General features: G+C 39.1%; 1 protein-coding gene across 4 annotated transcripts in view; it reads right to left on the bottom strand.

The window, feature by feature from the left end:
- The window catches only part of SNRK (SNF related kinase), a 60,581-nt gene that overhangs the window by 27,295 nt on the left and 12,962 nt on the right, over nucleotides 1–20,324 (bottom strand). For 3 of the 4 annotated variants that reach the window (XM_081246953.1, XM_081246956.1, XM_081246955.1), the window contains 3 exons: nucleotides 18,153–18,214; nucleotides 14,578–14,697; nucleotides 14,009–14,482 (listed from right to left, as the gene is read on the bottom strand). In XM_081246953.1, the coding sequence (XP_081103079.1) occupies nucleotides 14,009–14,482; nucleotides 14,578–14,697; nucleotides 18,153–18,214 (656 nt within the window). Of the gene's footprint in view, nucleotides 1–14,008; nucleotides 14,698–18,152; nucleotides 18,215–20,324 lie in introns of all 4 variants that reach the window. The other variant, XM_081246954.1, reaches the window with a different exon arrangement.

Genomic DNA, 20,324 nt, shown 5'->3' with positions numbered 1-20,324 from the left:
GCCATGGCCGCTGAGCCTGTGCTCCGCAACGGGAGAGGCCGCAACAGTGAGATGCCCGCGTACCGCAAAAAAAAAAAAAAGAAGGGCAAGAAAAAGGAGCACTGAAGTGACCAAAGTCATCAGGAGGAGCCATGGAGGGCCCACGATTAACCTTTGCAAGGAAGTTCAGAAGAACGTACATTTTCATTTCTTACTCTCTGTAATGTTTATTCATTTGAACAAACATTAAGAGCTTGCTGTGTTTACCAGGAGATGAGGATGGGACACAGATACAAACACAGTTCCCTCTCTCCAGGATCTTACTGCTGAGCAAAAGGGACAAGTGAGTGAGCCATCTGGAGTGACTAGGCTTGGTATCACCCCATCCAATTCCAAAGGGAAAAGGCACTCAGGGCATTTGTCCTCTGCAACTCATCACCCTCTTTTTTTAGCCATTCACAAGCCTTCTATTATTTTTTGTCCAACAAACTGGAGTGCCTACTCTGTGCCTGACTGCATCCCAGGCACCAGAATTTAGGTGTATCTATGAAGAGGGTCTCACTTCAGTCTTATTTTCCTACTCACCAGACATGGCCACAAATGCTGAGGGCCCACAATTTTTTCCTTAGGTTCCAGGGTTTAAAATAATTCTGAATTAAAGTTTTAAAATATTAAATTAGTCTTATACTATACTGGATGTAATTTTAAACACATCACCATCGGGCTAATAAATCAATAAAAATTAGCCAAGATACACCAATGTTTTCCAAAGACAGGGTAGATTATACAGAAAATGTGCTATACAGAATGATGGGACTAAGACATGAAAAAGGGTGAAGGGCACGAATTGGCATCATAGCTGTAAGGAAGCATCAGCTCCACACAGGAGTCTCCGCTGGTGAACTTGGCCTAGCTCTGGGTGTCCTGTGCCATGTCTGCTCTCCACCTTCGTCTACCAAAGTCCACATTAACATGTGAGGATCTGACTGCTGTACAGAAGCCAAAGTCCTTGAAAGAAGTAAACCACACTCTGTGTGTTAAGGTGATTGTGAAAGCATTGCCCAAGCAGCCACCCTGGGAGTCATGACAGGACTTACTGGGCAGGGTTTCCCCAAAAAGCGGGACCTGTGGTTGACTAGCCCCACCAGGCCCACCTCAGGGAGCGCAAGGGAGAGATGAAGCCGATGAAGCCAGCACCCTGACGTAAGCAGACACACATCCTTCAGCAGTTCTTAAACACACAACAGTCACTCCACAGGCCATTCAGAGCTGAGTCTCTTTAGCAATGTGCACTCTGACTGAAAGGATTCCAAATTTCCCGTGTCACTCAGTTTGTTCTACTATATTTTGTTTTGTGAACTAGCCTTTTCTTTAACAGGTTTATGCTTCTCCCACAAATAAAAAGCTTAAAAAACACCCAAGCGGATTATGATGTTTTCAACCCCCGAAACGTTTCCTAGGCCTTTCATTTGTTTTTTTTAAATCTAACATGAAAACACACACACACACACACACACACACACACACACACACCACCCCACCCCCCACCTTTAGAAGTCAGCCTACTCCCTGAACACAAAAAGCCTAACGTTCTGAAAGGTAAACACAACTAAAGACACGAGCGGGAAAGCACACGTGCACAGGCCTGCCCTTCCCCCAGTTTTCCCATGCATCCAGCATTTCAGAAGTTCCCCCAGGACAAATTTCCAGAGGAGCGAGCACCTCAGGAAGGAAAATGAGGCCAATGCAGCCCCACAGAAACATGAAGGCGTCGTGTTTCTCCTCCAAAGGAGGACATGCTGAGACAGTTCAAGCTGCTGGCTGAAGGGGGTCTTCATTCACCTAACCCTAAGGCGGGAACCGTTCCTACCCCCACTGCACAGAGAGGTGAGTCAAGTGGGGAAGGAGATCGGCTGGGTGGGGAAAAGGTGAGGCCTGAGGGCAGGGGGCTGGGAGACAGGAGGACCCTGAGGCTGGGCTGGGGCGGGCGGAAGGTGACTGACGGGCCATGTGGCTGGAGCTGAGCAGCGACAGGGAAAAGTGGAAGGGAAAGTCAGGGAAGAAACGGGGGGAGCCGACCTTGAGGGTCACGTGGCCACAGTGAGGACTCCACTTTTGACTCTGGGTGAAATGGGAAGTCTTTAAGGTGTTCTGAGCAGAGGAGTGACATAACAGACTCCAGTTTTCAAAGGAACTGAGAAGCACTGTTTATCTCCTCGGCGGGGGTTACCTGAGACTGCCGCCTCGGGCTGCAGACCCGAGAAAGCCCCTCCTTACAGCTCTCCTTAAAGCTGCTCCCCAGGGCAACTCCGACTCGCCCTCGGCCCTCGGCCCTCGGCCCAAGCCCCAGAAGCCACCTCTCCCCGGAACGGTCAGTGTCTGAGAAGGGCAGCAGCACGCAACAGAGGAAAGGAAAGCTGCTTCCAAAATCCCTTCTCTTACCTGCTTCCTAAGATACATGCACTCGTGTGTATCAGCCCAACTCTTACCTCCTCAGACACAATACCCAAAGACTCAGATCAGAGCTGGGCTCTAGTTTGAAAAGCAGGTGAATAGTAACTTCCGGTTTTTATTCTAATAGTACCTGCAGTTACCAGCCCTGCACACGTTTGTCTTTCCACAGGATTTTAGAGGGAGTAAGTGGTGCACTAAGGTCCGCCTAAAACAAAACAAAAGCCCTGTCTAGTTAATAGTAGTCAGGGCCCTTAGAAAACTGCAAAGGTGCTATAAACCTTCTGGATGAAGAAAACGATTTTAAATGAGGCAATGAGGCAACCTTCTGACCAGTGGAAAGGAAGCAGGCAGGACAGTCTCTGGGCCCCTCAGGACAAGGGACCCTGACGGCTGTTTAGCTTCAAGTTCCAGGCACTGGAGAGGCATCAGAAAACATTTCCAAGGGACCTGAAATTTGGTTTTCACTTACTTAGCCCTAAATGAACACAGAATGTGACTAAAAATGGGGGGGCGGGAGGTGGAGAGACGTGGAGGGGAGAAATTTAAACTCAATTCTCAACATCAAAAAGAATATACATTCTCGCTCACTCTTTTGAACCTGAAAGTTAAAAAAAAATTTTTCCCTAACGCTTATGATCTAAAGAACATTAGAATTAAAATACTGGGAATCTTTTTTCCACTAATGGCTAAAAACATTTGATTCTATGGGTCTGAATCAGCGGTAGGGAAGGCTAGATGCATATCAGAATCTCATGAAAGCTTCTGGTTGTGGGCCTCACCCAAGGCTATCAGAATCAATCTCTAGCAGGGTTGCCCAGGCAAGGTTTTCTTTATTTTTTCTTTTTAAATCTCCCCCAGGTGAAACTGATGGGCGATCAATTGAGAGCCACCAATTTAAATCTTACCATACCACTAGTACAGTAAGTTATACTTTTCAAAATAGAGTCACCACATATTTCATTTGATCTCAGCCTTATCACACAGTGAGAACAATAAGTACCGTGGCTAAAAATGCAACAGGGAAAACATCAAAAACACGCATATCATTTCTATCATATTTTTCAGATGTCTCACTGAGAAATCAATGGTTGAGTCAGCCTGAAAAACCCATTTATAGGGTACCTATAGATTATACTACCTCTAACACTTCATGCTCAAATATTAAATTCAGTAACAGCTTATTGATAAAACCCAAAAGATTTTACTCAAGGCACTGCTAGCTGCTTCTCAAATACTTGATTATACAACATTCACATTTTAAAGGCAGTACATTGTGAAGACAGAACTAATACCAAATCAAGTACTTTTATTTAGTGTTCATGCCAGATCAATTTCTAATTGTGATTTCTGAAATAATTTTCATTTCTCATAGGCAAGTGAAACTTCAGGAAGTTTAAGGAAGGATTTTCATTTTTTCTTTTGGTTTTATGACAAGTGATGGCACCATACTTTGTAAAAGGTACTTGTCAGAGCATACGACCCTGCATTTGGCAGCTGGGTTGTGGAAGGTGTGCACCACACTTCTATGGATATGTTTTTCAGTTCTCAGCAACCAAATGCTATCTGTGTGACTAGGCCTAAGCCCCAGGCTTAGGGGCTTATGCAGCTCATACTGGGCACACTTACACAAGCAGGTTCTGTGTTTCCTATTTTAGTTTTCCAAGGTTTCTGCCCTGGGCCTGGGTATGGGCCTGGTTTAACAAGCATAAGTGTATAAAGCCTAAAGTTCCTCTTTAGCCCTTGGCACGATAGTGATCAATTAATTAGGAGATAACAGGTAACATCATCCCTCCGCTGAACTGTAGAGACCAGATCCGCCTTGCTCAGTTCTGTATCCTGGGCCCCTGGCATGGACTAAGCATGCCATAAACACGTGCTCAGGAGAGGGAGGGAAGGCAGGGGAGGGACTGGATGGAAGCAAGCCTGGTTTTCACCTTGGTCAGTAGAACAGCAAACAGTTGATGATTGCAAAGCTGAGAAGGACAAGAGAAAACCTCAATGAACAGCACTTGGTCTGTTACTCACATGGCAGCGTCACCTACAGCAGGATGTGCTCAGGCCAGAGAAGTGTTCCAAGGTCATGCCCACTCCCAGATGCAAATAAAACAAACAAGGTGCTACTTTAAAGCAGACCAAACTTCCTTACCTACGCATAGAAGAGGCTCAGATCATCCCTTAAAAACATATAAAGACACAGACCTACTTGAGAATGGACTTGAGGATATGGGGAGGGGGAAGGGTAAGCTGTGACAAAGCGAGAGAGAGGCATGGACATATATACACTACCAAACGTAAGGTAGATAGCTAGTGGGAAGCACAGGCATAGCACAGGGAGATCAGCTCAGTGCTTTGTGACCGACTGGAGGGGTGGGATAGGGAGGGTGGGAGGGAGGGAGACGCAAGAGGGAAGGGATGTGGGAACAGATGTATATGTATGACTGATTCACTTTGTTATAAAGCAGAAACTAATACACCATTGTGAAGCAATTATACTCCAATAAAGTTGTAAAAAAAAAAAGTCACACAGAAAAAAATAAAAATAAAAGCCATCTGAATCCTCAAAAAAAAAAAAATATATATATATATAATCCCAAATTCCACACTTGGGCCTAATATTCTGACACAAGCCTAAGGTCTTCTAATCTAGGACTCACCAGGACCATATGTCCAAATGACAAATAGTATAAGAATAAGTAATATAAAATTTAGCTAGATTCTGACTCTGGGAAGAAAAGGTCCAAGTCGGAAAATACTGAAACATTACAAAGACATCTGGCTCTAATAAACAACTGAGAAAAATGAAACTGTACACACTGAGAGTTGGTGCAGCTTGGGAAGGACTGTAAAAGCAAGTACACAAGCAGCTTATCTGAAATAAAAACAAGGAATTATCAATTCATAGTCTGAGCTATAATGGCAGATCTATGTTAATCAAAGAGAAAATTTCCGATTTGCTTACATCTCTTTGGATTATTTCAAAGCTCTATCACAAAGTTTAGGTTAGGTTGCACTATCTGTATAAGAAGGAGGAATCCTTTTAAATCACAGGGCTAGAGCAAAGTGACGAACGTCTGCCATAAGTGCATTAAACGTGGCCTCCAGTTTAACTTCAGCTCTTGGCTTAAATACACCAAGATTTCCCAAATATTATACAAAATATAATTAGCATATAAATTTTTTTAACATCTTTACTGGAGTATAACTGCTTTACAATGGTGTGTTAGTTTCTGCTGTATAACAAAGTGAATCAGCTATACATATACATATATCCCCATATCTCCTCCCTCTTGCATCTCCCTCCCATTCTCCCTATCTCACCCCTCTAGGTGGTCACAAAGCACTGAGCTGATTTCCCTGTGCTATGCAGCTGTTTCCCACCAGCTGTCTATTTTACATTTGGTAGTGTATATATGTCAATGCCACTCTCCCACTTCATCCCAGCTTCCCCTTCCCCCGGCCCATGTCCTCAAGTCCATTCTCTACATCTGTGTCTTTATTCCTGTCCTGCCCCTAGGTTCATCAGAACCATTTTTTTTTTAAGATTCCACATACATGTGTTAGCATAAGGTATTTGTTTTTTTCTCCTTCTGACTTACTTCACTCTGTATGACAGACTCTAGGTCCATCCACCTCACTACAAATAACTCAATTTCGTTTCTTTTTATGGCTGAGTAATATTCCATTGTATATATGTGCTACATCTTCTTTATCAGTGGTTAGGAATCTGCCTGCCAATGCAGGGACACGGGTTCAAGCCCGGGTCCGGGAAGATCCCACATGCCACGGAGCAACTAAGCCCGTGCGCCACAACTACTGAGCCTGCGCTCTAGAGCCCGCAAGCCACACTACTGAGCCCACATGCCACAACTACTGAAGCCCACGCGCCTAGAGCCTGTGCTCCACAAGAAAAGCCACCGCAATGAGAAGCCCACGCACCACAATGAAGAGCAGCCCCCGCTCACCGCAACTAGAGAGAGCCCATGGGCAGCAACAAAGACCCAACGCAGCCAAAAATAAATAAATAAATTTATTTTTTTTTAAATGAAAACAATTCTAAGATGTATCTATAGACTTCATCAGATCTTAAGGCATTACTGAACCAGAAAAAGCTAAGAATCACTGTTCTAAAATAAATGCAAGAACATACTTTTAAGATGGTGAAGGTTAAATGCTCTCACCTCAGTGGACATAGGATAATTTTTGGCTGATTATCTAGTTTTACAATTGTTTTTATTTTAAAAATACAATATAAAAATACATTTGTTAGCATGCATCTGAACACTGAAAAAATGCAGTGTGTTTCTATCATGGCGACCTTCATTCCCAGACCATCATCAGGCATTACTGTTAAAATAAAAACAACCCCTACAGAACATCTCAGAAACATGTACATTGGAATACTTTTTTGTTTTTTTAATTTATTTTATTTTTGGCTGTGTTGGGTCATCATTGCTGCCCACGGGCTTTCTCTAGTTGCGGCAAGCGGGGGCTACTCTTCGTTGCAGTGCGCAGGCTTCTCATTGCGGTGGTTTCTCTTGTTGTGGAGCACGGGCTCTAGGAGCACAGGCTTCAGTAGTTGTGGCATGCGGGCTCAGGAGCTGTGGCTCACAGGCTCTAGAGCGCAGGTTCAGTAGTTGTGGTGCACGGGCTTAGCTGCTCCATGGCATGCGGGATCTTCCCAGACCAGGGATCAAACCTGTGTTCCCTGCATTGGCAGGCGGATTCTTAACCACTGTACCACCAGGGAAGCCCTACATTGGAATACTTGTCTTCTAGGCAATGAATAATATGTATTTTTTAACTTTTTATCTTGATATAATTATAGATTCACAAGAGTCGCCAAAAAAAAAAAAAAAGTACAGGGAAGTCCCATGTACTCTTCACACAGTTTCCCCGGCGGCAACACCTTACTTAACTATAGCACAATATCAATATAGGAAACTGACATTGGTTCAGTCCACAGAGCTTATTCAGATTTCATTGTTTTACATGCACTCATTTGTATGTAGCTTCCATGCAATTTTATTACATGTGTAGATTCATGTAACGACAACAGATACAGAAGTGCTCCATCACAACAAGGTTCCTTCATGCTATCCCTTTATAACTACACCACTCACTACCATCTCTAGCCCGTGGCAACCACCAATCTGTTCTCCATCTTTACAAGTGTGCTATTTCGAGAGTTATAAATGGAATTATGCAGTACATAAGCTTTTGAGATTGGCTTTTTTCACTCAGCATAATTCTCTTAACATCCACCCAAGTTGTTGTAGCAATAGTTTGTTCCTTTTTATTGCTGCATAGCTGCATAGTATTCCAGGGCAAGGATGCACCACAGTTTAACCATTCACTCACTGAGGGACATCTGGCTTGTTTCCAGTTTGGGGCTATCACAAATAAAGCTGCTATGAACATCCACATACAGGTTTTCATGTGAAAATAAACACCCAGGAGTGCAACTGCAGGGTTGTATGGGAAGTACATATTTACTTTTATAAGAAACTGCCAAACTATTTTCCAGAGTGGTAGTGATTCCTCTCTTGTTATTCTTTTTCGTAATTGTTTTAGATCTTCTAGGTCCTTGGCCTTTCCATACAAATTTTAAAATAATGTTGTCTATGTCTTCAAAAACTTTGCAGGGCTTTTGACAGGAACTGCATTAAATCTATGGATCAACTTGAGGAGAAGTGACATCTGTACTATGTTCCAATTCATGAATATGATTTGTCTCTCCATTCATTTACATCTCCTCTGATTTCCTTCATTAGCATTTTGCATTTTTCAGCATAAATTATTTTGTTATGTTTTGTTAGATGTATACATTTTCTTTCGCATGATTGTAAATATTATTGTGTTTTTAACTTCAGTCTCCAGATGTTTGTTAATATGTACAGATGCAATTGATTTTTATGTGTTGATCTTATATCCTGTGATCCTGCTGAATTCACTTACTGTTTCTAGGAATTTTTCTGTAGATACATACCTTGAGATTTTCAACGTAGGCAATCATGTCATCTGCAGATTGAGATATAGTGTTATTTCCTCCTTTCCAATCTGTATGCCTTTCAGTACTATGCCAAGTAAGAGTGGTGAGCGTACATCCTTGCCTTGTTTCCAAACTTAGGATGAAAGCATTCAGTCTTTCACCATTAAGTATGATGTTAGCCATAGGTTTTTGTAGATGCTCTTTATGAAGTTGAGAATGTTCCCCTCTATTCCTAGTTTACTGAGAGCCAGCAAAGAGTAATATTTTAATGTAGGAAAAATAACAGATTTATAAAAAGAACTCTAGCTTGCTGCATACTCATATGCATGAGGACACTTCTCATAACTCCATAAACGAATAATATCCATTAAATGCTAAACTGCAAATTGTAGAGAGTGTATACAGATTTTCTGTTTACATCCCAAAAAGCTTATACACACTGAGTCTAAATCCAGATCTTTGCACTGTATTAATATAGAGCCATGTTTTATATCATTTAGCTTTCAATGATATCTCCTGCATATTAATTTAGCAAATAATAAACTAAGAGACTGAATATTTCAACTTTGAAACAGTTTGTCTATAAACTAGGAAGCATCTAATACAGGGGTTTTCAGTTCCAGAGCTGTAACATCCCAGGAAGCCTCTGAATCTCAAGTGATATGACAAAGTTTTCAATACCAAATCTAGTTCATTTTAACTTGAAAATAAACTTCAAAAATTTAGTGAAGTAGAAAGACATGAACAATTGCAGGGCTTTACAACAACTGAAAAGTTCTGTCCACGATCTAAGAAACAGTTTTCCCGTTTTAGAGTTTCTATAATGAAGAAACCTTTAAAGCATACTTTAGTTTTGTTTTTTAAAGCAGAGTAAGGTCTTTTCCAATACTGCTTTGAAAAAAAGAAACCCTCACCTGCCCAGAAATTCACCTGGAGGCTTACTACAAGGGCCCCCTACAGGGCCAGCAGCAAGGTCCCCAACAGTTTCAGTAGAGCCTGAGCTCTCCAGAGCAACATCATGACGTGTGCATGACTCCAGCAGGGACAGGTCCATCCCCTGCCTGACCTTCCATCATCTAAACTGATGTAATTAGCAGTGATAATGAGTGTTCCACCCTGTACACTGCTGCACTGCAATCTCTACCACAGGAATTCCAAAGACTGTGATGAGAGATTCCAGGATTTTTCACAGAGATCATTTTTTATCTTTCCTTTCTAACTCGGTGAAGTCAACTTAATATACATTCTTGAAAGCCAACAGAGGCAAATGGAATCAACAGCTCACTGAGGAAGATGTAGCTCTCCGTCTCCCCCCAAATCCCTAGATCTGATCGCAAAGGTATATGGCACATGGGATCAGACTGAAAGAGGAAACCAGCTGGTAGGAGCATCTGTGGTGCTCCTTTGTAGAAGACACAGTCTGGAAACAGGAAGAAATTGCACCAAGACAACCATTAGAAGGATGAATCAATTTCTCTCACCCCATAACTCACCAAGCATGAACAAGCAGGTATTTGTTCTAGGTGGGAGGAGTGACTGTGGGCACCAGGGGCAGAGGTGTACTAACAGTCTGTCAGATGATAAGACCAGACACCAGGCCACACTCTGCTCCTCTCCCACATCCACTGGAGGCTACTCAGACATTATATTCACAGACAGACTATTAAGGGATCTCAAAAAAGAGATAAACACACAACTAACATTCCCCAAGCACCTAGGAAACGTGGGCAGCATGAGAGAGGTACCAAGTGCATCAAACAGAAGAATTAATACCCAAGAAAAATCATTTAATGGAGCATTTCCAGAAGTGTGAAGCTACGCTTCACAGGATAAATGAAATGTATAGCCCAACAAAGAAAACAAATTAAATTCACATCAGACTTCACCCTGGCAACTTTAGAAGCAAAAGGGGACAGGAAAATATCTTCAAAGTTGGGAAGAAAATGATTCTCAATATGTATTTCTATACCCAGCCAAAGTACCATTCAAATGTGATGACATTTTTAGACAAAGACTTGGCAAACTTCTCACAAATCATCTCTAAAGAATTACAAACAAAACAAAAATAATCTAAGTGAAAGATAGAAAGGTGAAGACTCAGTGGTAAACCAAGAAATTAGTAAAATTAAGTCCAAAATTAAATATTTTTTATAAATAAATAAAAGCAAATAAAAAATCTTTTACTCAAAGGAAAGTGAAAGCAAACTATAGTTGTTTGTATGGTAGAGGGAATGATACAAATATCAATTAACTCCAGACATTAAGAGTAGACACTAATACAAAGAAACGGATTGCACATCTTGCAAACCACTGAAGGAGGAGCAAAGAAAACTTGAATAACCCAACAAAATATGGAAAAAAGGTAATAATGAAATAAGGCAAATGAAAAACACAAAATAAGACAGCACAAATAAGTCCAAACATTCCAGTCAAAACAAATATGAATGGATTAAATTCATCTATTAAAAGTCTGACTCACAGATTATAGACACAAAATCCAGCTACATATTATTTAAGAAAGATAAATCTAAAACAAAATGATGAATAGGATCTAAGGCAAATAAGTGCAGCTTCACATTGCTAAAAGCTATAGCCCACCATGTAAAATAAATTATATAAACTTTTATATACCTAACACAGCTTGAAAATAACATGTACTAAGCAAAAACTGATTAAAATACAAAATTCACAGATAAAAGTAGGAGACTAGCATAATTCTCTCAGAAAATAACAGATTAGAATAAAAACATAATGACACAAAGAAACAAATCACATAATTAACAATCTTAATTGTGTACAAAAACTCTGTATGTACCAAAAATTTTAATCATACAGGGAATAATAACCAAAATTACTATGTATTAAACCACACAGAAAATCTAAAAATATTCCCAAAGCAGAAACCAATCAGGCATATCTATTGACTGTAATGTACTAAAATTAGAAGTTAAAACCAAATGGTTAAAAGGAAAAATAAATGTATCCACTCTGAATTTTTAAAAAACAAAAAAACTAAACAAGAAACAAAGCAGAGAAGATAAAGTTTAGCAATGAACAACAATGACTGCAGAGTGAAACCCCTGGGATGTTACCAGAGGTGGAGGGAGAAGGCAACATACAGCCTTAGATGTAAATATTTTGTTAGAAATCAGGACAATAAGGGAAAAAAGCTTTTAATTCAAGACACTAAAAAAGAAAAAACAAAACAAAAAGAAAACTCAAAGGTCCTACAAAGAATTAATAAAAATGAAAGAAAAAGTAATGATATAGAAACCAAACAGTATAGTTAAATAAAATCAAAATCTGATTCTTTGAAAATAATAAAATACACAATTTCTGAACTAAGTTTCAATGTTGAGGACCAGTGTACTCAAAAAAAAACTTACCTATAAAATTGAACCGAAGTTGTTTTATTTAGTAACATCTGATAATTTAATTAAATGACAGATTCTAATATTTATTCCCAACTAACTTTGCTAAATATCTGTGAAAAATCACGGATTTTGGCATAATAAACTAATACTACATTAACAGAGAGATAACTTTCCATTTGTTTTTTAAAGCAATTCTGTAGTAAATTCAATCACACAATTACACAAAATGTATTGAAATAAATACAAATAAAGAAAATGAACTCCACCCAATTCTACTGTACCAACGTAAGTTAACCATTTATCAGACTGGTGATTATCCTTCTAAACGATTTTCTTTTCCTTTTTAAAAACTTGTTTAAAGTTCTATTATGCAATATTTATGATATAAGGGGAGAAAAAAGAATATTACAATGAACACCTGCATATTCACTACTCAACTTAGGAAATAAACATCGCCAATACATTTGAAACCCTCTAGATATGCCTGCCCCTTAGAAATAACTATTTTGATCTCATTGTGTTCTTCATACTTTACTGCATGTGCGTGCACCCTTAAACAATATATCATACTGCTCTGTATGTTTTAAACTTTCATATGAATGTTATAATACTGTATGTATTCTGCACTCATTTTTTCACTTAAACAAGTTTATGAACTCCAGCCATGCTGACATAGTTTATTAATTTTCACCAAGCTATAGTTTCACCACATGAATAATGAACAATTTATTCTCCTGCTGATGAATAGTCAATGCTGCTAAAAACATTCTTTGAAAATCTCTTGTGTACACAGGAAGCAGAACTGCTGGGTCTCAGGATGTGTACATCTTTAACTTTACTTTAACTTTCACAAAGTACAAGAGGTCCTGATGTCCTATAGTCTTATCTACACTTGGTTTTGTCCGACTTTAGTTTTTCTCAATGTGAAAAGTAAGAAAATATCTTATTGTGGTTTTAATTTGCCTTTCCCCGACTACTAGTGAGGTTGAACATCCTTTTCATGTTGAGACATTTATGTTTCCTCTTCTGCATATTCTGGGCCTCATTTTCAGATTAGAGCCTCTCCACTAATCAAAAATCTCTGCCTCAAATATTCTGATGAAAGACTTTAGTGAAGCCTGGTTATCTGTAGTGTGCAGAAACCATTTTTAACCCTTTCTTTTCCAGAACACATAGTCTAACATGAAAAACAATGTCTTGGTGTACAGAGTATTCAGTGTAAGATCAGCACTCTTCAATGTGTGTCTTTAATCGTCTATAACCTGCATTTTAAATGATCAGAATGCAAATGGAAGGCTCATATCTATGAAGTCTGATATCGTGTGCATGTAATATTAGGGCATATTTTTCCAAGACTAAACCTAAATTTTTAAAAGCTGACCACACCTTCAGATTAACAAATCCTTAAAAATTGAAAGTAAATTCCTAAATGACCTTCAAAACAGATATGAACTCAAGGGGACAAAGTTGACACAAACTGAAAAGCAATAAACCCTTCTACCACAACTAAATAACTCATGACAAGTGAGTGAGAGCATGAAAATGTGTTGGAGTGAAGGGAGAGGGTCAGTGGGAATGCCAAATGCTACCACTCTTCTGGAATCCACCACACAGCAGGCACTCTGTATATCAATTTCCTATTCTGTACAATGAGATGGACAATAATCACCACACAGGTCACTGTGAAAAGTAAACAAGATAACATACGATACCTGTATCTGATCTAATTCTATTTTATGGATGAGGAAATGAAGCAGAGAGAGGTCAAGTACACTGTTCAAGGTCACAATAAATGATTCCAATGCCCCAGGTCTTCACACTGCACTGTCATATTCACAGTATCTGTCTAATATGGGTCTCATGACTGTTAAAAAGTGTTCACAGGAAGGAGATGACTAGAAGTATCTCACAAGATAGGAAAAGTACTCAGACCTTAAAAAAAAATAAAACGGGCAGATGAGAGGTTACCTTAGCAACTTACTCATTTTCCTTTGTGCTGACAAATATACTTTAGACATTAGCCATCTAAAAGGTAAAATAAACTCATTGCCAGCTTTAGAGAAACATGGCATTCGTGAAACCCAATCTGTTAACTACGACCCATTTAACAGAAATTCTCTTAGAAATTATTTTGATACCAACAACAACAGATTTGACCAACTACGCTCTAGCCAGGAGAATTCAAGAGGGCAAATACTGGAAGGTTACCTACCTACTGCAGGTGCATCATACTCATCACCAAGCAGAATTTCTGGTGCAGAATATGCAAGAGATCCACAGCTTGTAGTGAGCTTCTTCCCTGGTTGAAACTTGTTGCTGAAACCAAAGTCTGTCAACTTTACAAGACCCTGTTTTTCAAAGAAGACCACGTTCTCGGGTTTTAAGTCTCTGTGAACCACATGGAGTTTATGGCAATAAGATATGGCATGAACTATCTGAGCAAAGTACTTCTTGGCCAAGTCTTCATTAAGTCCCTCCTCGTGCTTCATTATGTAATCGAACATGTCTCCTCCATCCCCAAGTTCTAGAATAAGATATAGTTTGGTCTGGGTGTCAATAACTTCATAAAGGCGTACAATGTTGGGATGCTGCACTAGTTTCATGCATCTCACTTCTTGGAAAAGATGACCAGTGGCTAGAGTGTCCAGCTTTGTCTTGTCAATAACTTTTACTGCCACTTTTTCACCTGTAAAGACATGCCTGGCAAGTTTAACCACTGCAAAATGACCTCGACCCAAGGTTTTATCCAGATCATACAATCCAGCAATCTTCCCATCATACCCTCGCTTGAATCCTGCCATGCTGGTCCAACAGAAGAAAAAATACTTCGACTGTTTAAAATGGATCTTCTCATATATCTGGTGAAAATAAGGAATTCATTTTCAATGTCGCCATGGACATCTACAAAAATAAGAGAAATAAAATTAAGTTTTCTATGACTTTTCCTTTTATAGCTTCATTTTTCTTTAAATTTTAAGAGAAGCTTGAAATAAATATACTGAGACATAAAATGAGTCAGGGCATTTATAACAACCTGTTTACATATTTAGGGTTTACTTTATAAAGGTTGATAATTTAAATACCATTTTATTTTGCAAACTGATAAAAAGTTAGTTTGTTGAAATAATTTTTTGGTGATGTCAGAAATAAGAAAACTGGCAAGTTGGATAAGCTATGTTTTAAAAGAATATTTTCCGAAAGTAATTTCTATTAGTGTCTTAAAAAAGAAGTCAGGGATTGACAAGAAAGGGAAAACACAAAGAATATACACTTGGACAGAAACCAACAACTTTATCCTATTATTCCAAAATTAGCACTACTTCCTTTAAAATCTCTTCAATAAAGCCTTCTCTAACTCTCCCAGGTGGTATTACCTTCCCTTCTCTTCTCTGCATCTCCAAAGCACCATGGGACACCTCCATCCCAGGCGGTCTTATTCTATAGGTTCCTGTATACACCACCTTTATCCTGAGACTGCAAGGTTCCTGAAGGGTCTACGGTTCTATCAATATTTTTTACTTCTACCCTCCCCTAATGCCTAGAACAGTGTTTTACATATAGCAGGTAATTAAAATTTTGTTAAATTTTGAAATGCAACTTTTTTTCAAAATGTTTACAAGGCAATGGTTTGCTCTTGCATCACTAGTGCCTAGAACAGTAAGTGGCACACAGTAGGTGCTTATTATTTGCTGACTGACTGGTACTCACTCTTCGTGCTTATCAGTTATGCTTATCTTTATTACAGTTTTCCAACTCTCAAACAAAACCTACTATGACCTGCTTATATTTCAAGAACAGGCAAGCATGCATTTAAACCATTTAACTGTTAAAGACCATTTGGCTTTAAAGACCTCATGTCATATGAAATTTATAATTCTCATCCTTTATAGTGTAAACCTTAAAATATAGAAATAGGTTCTTATAAATGACCCTGACTCAGAAAAAATTTTTAATATATATAATTATACAAATTAAGACATCACTTTAAATCTCACAGACTGAACTCCCACTATTATTTTTTTGACCAAAACTTTATAGAATTAAATAACAAAATCCAAAGGAAAATACAGCCATCTCCCAAGCCTAGATCTTTCCTATTAGTGCACATTCATCCCTTCAGTGAAGCCTTTTCTAATGCTCCTGGTATACAGTTTCACATTTTCAGTTACTTTTTGTTAAGAACAGTACTTACAGCATTTACTCCACTTTGGTGAAAATATTCCAAAAAACTAAATTGTACATAAAATAAAGTAGTGTTTCTTTTTAAGCACTAGCATTAAATACCTTTAAATCTCATTCTCGCTTAAAAGAACAGAAGAAAAGCTAACATTTACTGAAGACCTACTATATGTATTTGTACAAAATGAATCAAATGGGATTGTGTCTCATTGGATCTTAACAATCCTAAGAGGTCAGTATTATTTCCATTTTATAGCCAAAAAACACTGTGTTCCAGGTACGTGCTAAAAGCTAAGGTTCAAACTGAATTCTTATTTCAAAGCATACACCTCTTATAAACATTTGGCCACTCTTAACAATATTATATTTAGGATAATAATATCTTAAGAGTTAAAATACTATAAAAGAGGCATAGTCATTCTCCCATGCAAACTGAAATGATCTGAATCACATATCTGGGGCCCCCTCAAGCTTTTCTGTAATTGTAAATTACCCTCAGAATAATTTTGAGTGATTTGTTTTTTTAATTGTAAATTGCCCTCAGAGATAGGATTATTAGTCTTATTTTGAGGCACAAAAATAATGAGTAACTTGGCGTAGGCTATAGGGCCAGTGTGTAAAAGAGCTGGGATTTGAACCCAAGGCTATCTTGACACCAAAATCTGTGCTTTTAACCACTATGCTACACTGTTTCTGCATTAATTTCAGAAACAAAATCCTATTTCTATTAAGATTTTTAAAAATAAGAAACCCACACTATCTATGTACAGGGGCTGGAGAGAAAGCAAATTTCTTCTATACTATGTATTATCCTTGTCATCTGAGCTAATAATTTTAATAAGATTAACAGGAAAATCCAAGTGGAAAAGTCTTGCTTTATTTGGACAGTAGTTCCCCAAAAGAAAGTTTAATTCAGGCATGTCTAATTTTCAAATATATCTAATTTTCAAATATAGAAACTCTAAGCTAACTCCAGGGGGCAGAAAACTAAATCTTTAACTTCAATTAATTATAATAGCAGTAATTACTTTTAAAATTCTACCCAAGTCTATGTTTCTATTGTATGAGTTTGCAAATGCAACTTTCGCTTTCAAAACAAACTTCTTCAGGCTGCCCCCAAGCTACCTAATTTTTTTTTTCATCTATCACTTTAGTTTAAATGTATTCTACAGTGGCATATAAATCAGACTTTACAAGTAAATCTGAGTTTGTCTGAATTTTAACTTAATTCATTTTTTTTTAATTCAAAGATTTTATTACGAAAGTAATAAATGAATATACAGATGAGGGAAAAAGTCTTTTTTCAGGGTCTTAACCACCCAGAGATAATCACTATTCACACACTGTCATTTCTCCTCCCAGTACTGTGTTAGCAAAAGGGCACAATAAAATACTTTTTAATCTACCAGCAAGTTCATAGGGAAGAATCTTATAGGGTTCTTTTTTTAAAATTTATTAATTAATTTATTTATTTTTGGCTGAGTTGGGTCTTTGTTGCTGCGCACAGGCTTTCTCTAGTTGTGGCGAGCGGGGCTACTCTTCATTGCGGCGCGCGGGTTTCTCATTGCAGTGGCTTCTCTTGTTGCAAAGCACGGGCTCTAGGCGTGCAGGCTTCAGTAGTTGCGGCACGTGGGCTCAGTAGTTGTGGCTCACGGGCTCTAGAGCACAGGCTCAGTAGTTGTGGCGCACAGGCTTAGCTGCTCCACGGCATGTGGGATCTTCCCAGACCAGGGCTCGAACCCGTGTCCCGTGCATTGGCAGGCGGATTCTTAACCACTGCACCACCAGGGAAGCCCTAGGGTCTCTTCTTAATGACAGACTACCCTGTAATGAAATGATACTCTCACTATCAAAGAATTTACTTTTTTTGGTACTTTTCTGGGTACACATATCCCTTGCTCATTGCCTATGAAATTACAATTGTGTGCCTAAAAACAGGAAGTTATGTATAACTGAAAGTTGGGAGGAAAAATATCCTTGTTATTGAACATCTTTTTGAATACACTGTTTAACCCTCCTATCGAGTATATTTTGAGTTAGCATAGGAAATAATTAAATCATTTTTTTGATCTTGGAGGATATTGCAGTGCCTGAAAATCATTCCGAACACCAATGGAAAATGTTAAGATGTGCCTTATATAAAGTAAAGGTGACTCTGCACCAGCTCCAAGACATACCCTGCCAACTGCATACTGAATAATCCTTGTTATTACTGTGTTTCGTTAGGTGCTTCTTTCTCCTGAAAGAAAACACAAAAAAAGATTTTAGTTTAGTTCTACTTAACTTTGCTTAAAGTTAAAATATAAACCCTCAGGCTGGATCCAGACGAACATATAAAAATGGTAAATTTGTCTTCCGTGACCCAGTCTCCCATTTTCTTTCTCTCCTCTATGAATTGCAACCCGTTCAAGGAATCTTTAATCAACAGGAATGTCACAGTGAACAGATACATGGAGACTGGTCCAGGTAGACAGGTCAGAAGGATTACTGCACTGGAAGGAGGAGGAGATTATAATAACAAACAACAGTAAAGTCACCATTTTTAAATGCCTCTTGGGTAACGAGCAAGAATCCGCATTGCACTGAATCCTCACTAGGAGCCTGCAAGGTAGGCACACAGAGGCTCAACCTGCGCCGTAAGCAGCAGTCCCGCAGCTCCAAGCCTGCTCAGCCTGGCTTGGGAGCCCAACCTGCCTGCAGGATGCCCTCTGGGCTCATGAAACACCCACTCCAAGAGCCAAGGAGGGCAACCTTCCCAACACACCATCCTCTAGCAGGGCAGCAGAAATCAACACCAGCACCAGAGAACACACAACACAAAACACCTCTGCATAGAGGCTTTCCATCTGATAGTAAAAAAGAAACTTTATGAACAAAGAGAACGTGAGAGGATCACTGCTATCTAAGCTCACGGCACAGTGAGGGAACACTGACTGACTGAGGCAGCCTTGCAGGCCTTTCCTCAACACTGAAATATCACATAAATAAAGTTCCAAACATTCATACTACGCCAAGGCGCTTTACACAATACACTACACAGGTGAGTTCGTCCAGGTAAGCATTAAACTCAAGCTCACAGGCGCTTGGGGGAAAGGGAGTACAAAGAGGTGGGGGAAAGCAGGAAAGGTAAAAGAAAGAAGGAAAGGTGGATGTGAAACCAAGTTTATTGCTGGGAATGAGGGGATGAAGAGAGATGGAGACTGCTACCACACAGACGAGGCCAGCAAAGCCATAGGCACAGGCCCACTTCTAGTGAGAAGTGAACCCTGGGATGCCTACCTGGTCCTTCAGCTCCAAGTGGGATACAGTCGCTCCTCCCATTACCCATGCCTGCTTCTCTCTTTCCAACAGCCAGTTTCACCCACAGTCTCTCTGGCCAAGCAGTGCGATGGTCCCGCATGGCTGAGGACTGGTTCTGAAGGCCAATGACTGGATCTGAATCCCAGCTCACCAGCCACAAGTCACTGGACCTGAGCAAAACCTGATCTCTCTGTACCATCAGTTTCCTCATTAGAAGATGTCAGTAGCAAGAGAACCTCACAGATTGTGGTGAGGATTAAATGAATTAATAAAGGTAGTGATTAAAAAAAAGCCTGGCACAGAGTAAGCATTCAGTAAATACTAGCTACCACCGCCACTATCATTGTTATACTGATGGTAATCTCCCCTACCCAAGCAGAAATACTTTTAGTCTTCCACTCTACTTCAAGAGACTGAATTTACTGAGCTTTCATCTCTCTTCCGTTTTCAGAAATCTTCTACTGCTTAGTTTCCTAAAATGTATTAACTTGGAAATGGGTGCTGATAAAGAAACTAATATCTAGTTGGGTATCAAAGTCTGATGATTTTTCAATAAAGCATCCCACAAAAATCTAAGTGTTTGCTTTTCAAATGATACTAAGATGACATTCTATCAAGTCTATCCTTTTAAAAAGGACTAAATATTCCTTTATATTTCTCCTATCAAAGTAACATATTCTAATAGAAAATATGGAAAATACAGAATAGGAAGTAGAAAGAATAAAGAGGCATCCACAGTCCTACCACAAAAGATCAGCACTATTAATACTCTGGTGGTTTTTCTGCAAATGTTTATATACAGCTTCTTTATTTTGTTTTATAAAGGTGTGATCATTCTATATATAACTTTATATCTTGTATTCTGCTTTTTCCACTCGACCTATTATTTTCCTTTTAGTATTTTTGCTTCAATTATGAAAGAAACATCTATGCGGTGTAAGAAAAAAATACAATCAGAACATGTATATTGGCAAAAAGAGAGGGAAGTTTTTTTTAAATTATCCATCAGTCTATCCTCTGATTATCTCTGTTAACATTTCGGACACAGC

This window comes from Mesoplodon bidens (genome assembly GCF_964165515.1).
Source record: "Mesoplodon bidens genome assembly, chromosome: 10".
Taxonomy (NCBI): domain Eukaryota; kingdom Metazoa; phylum Chordata; class Mammalia; order Artiodactyla; family Ziphiidae; genus Mesoplodon; species Mesoplodon bidens.
Note: the sequence above shows the minus strand (reverse complement) of the source record. Positions and strands in the feature narration are given on the sequence as shown.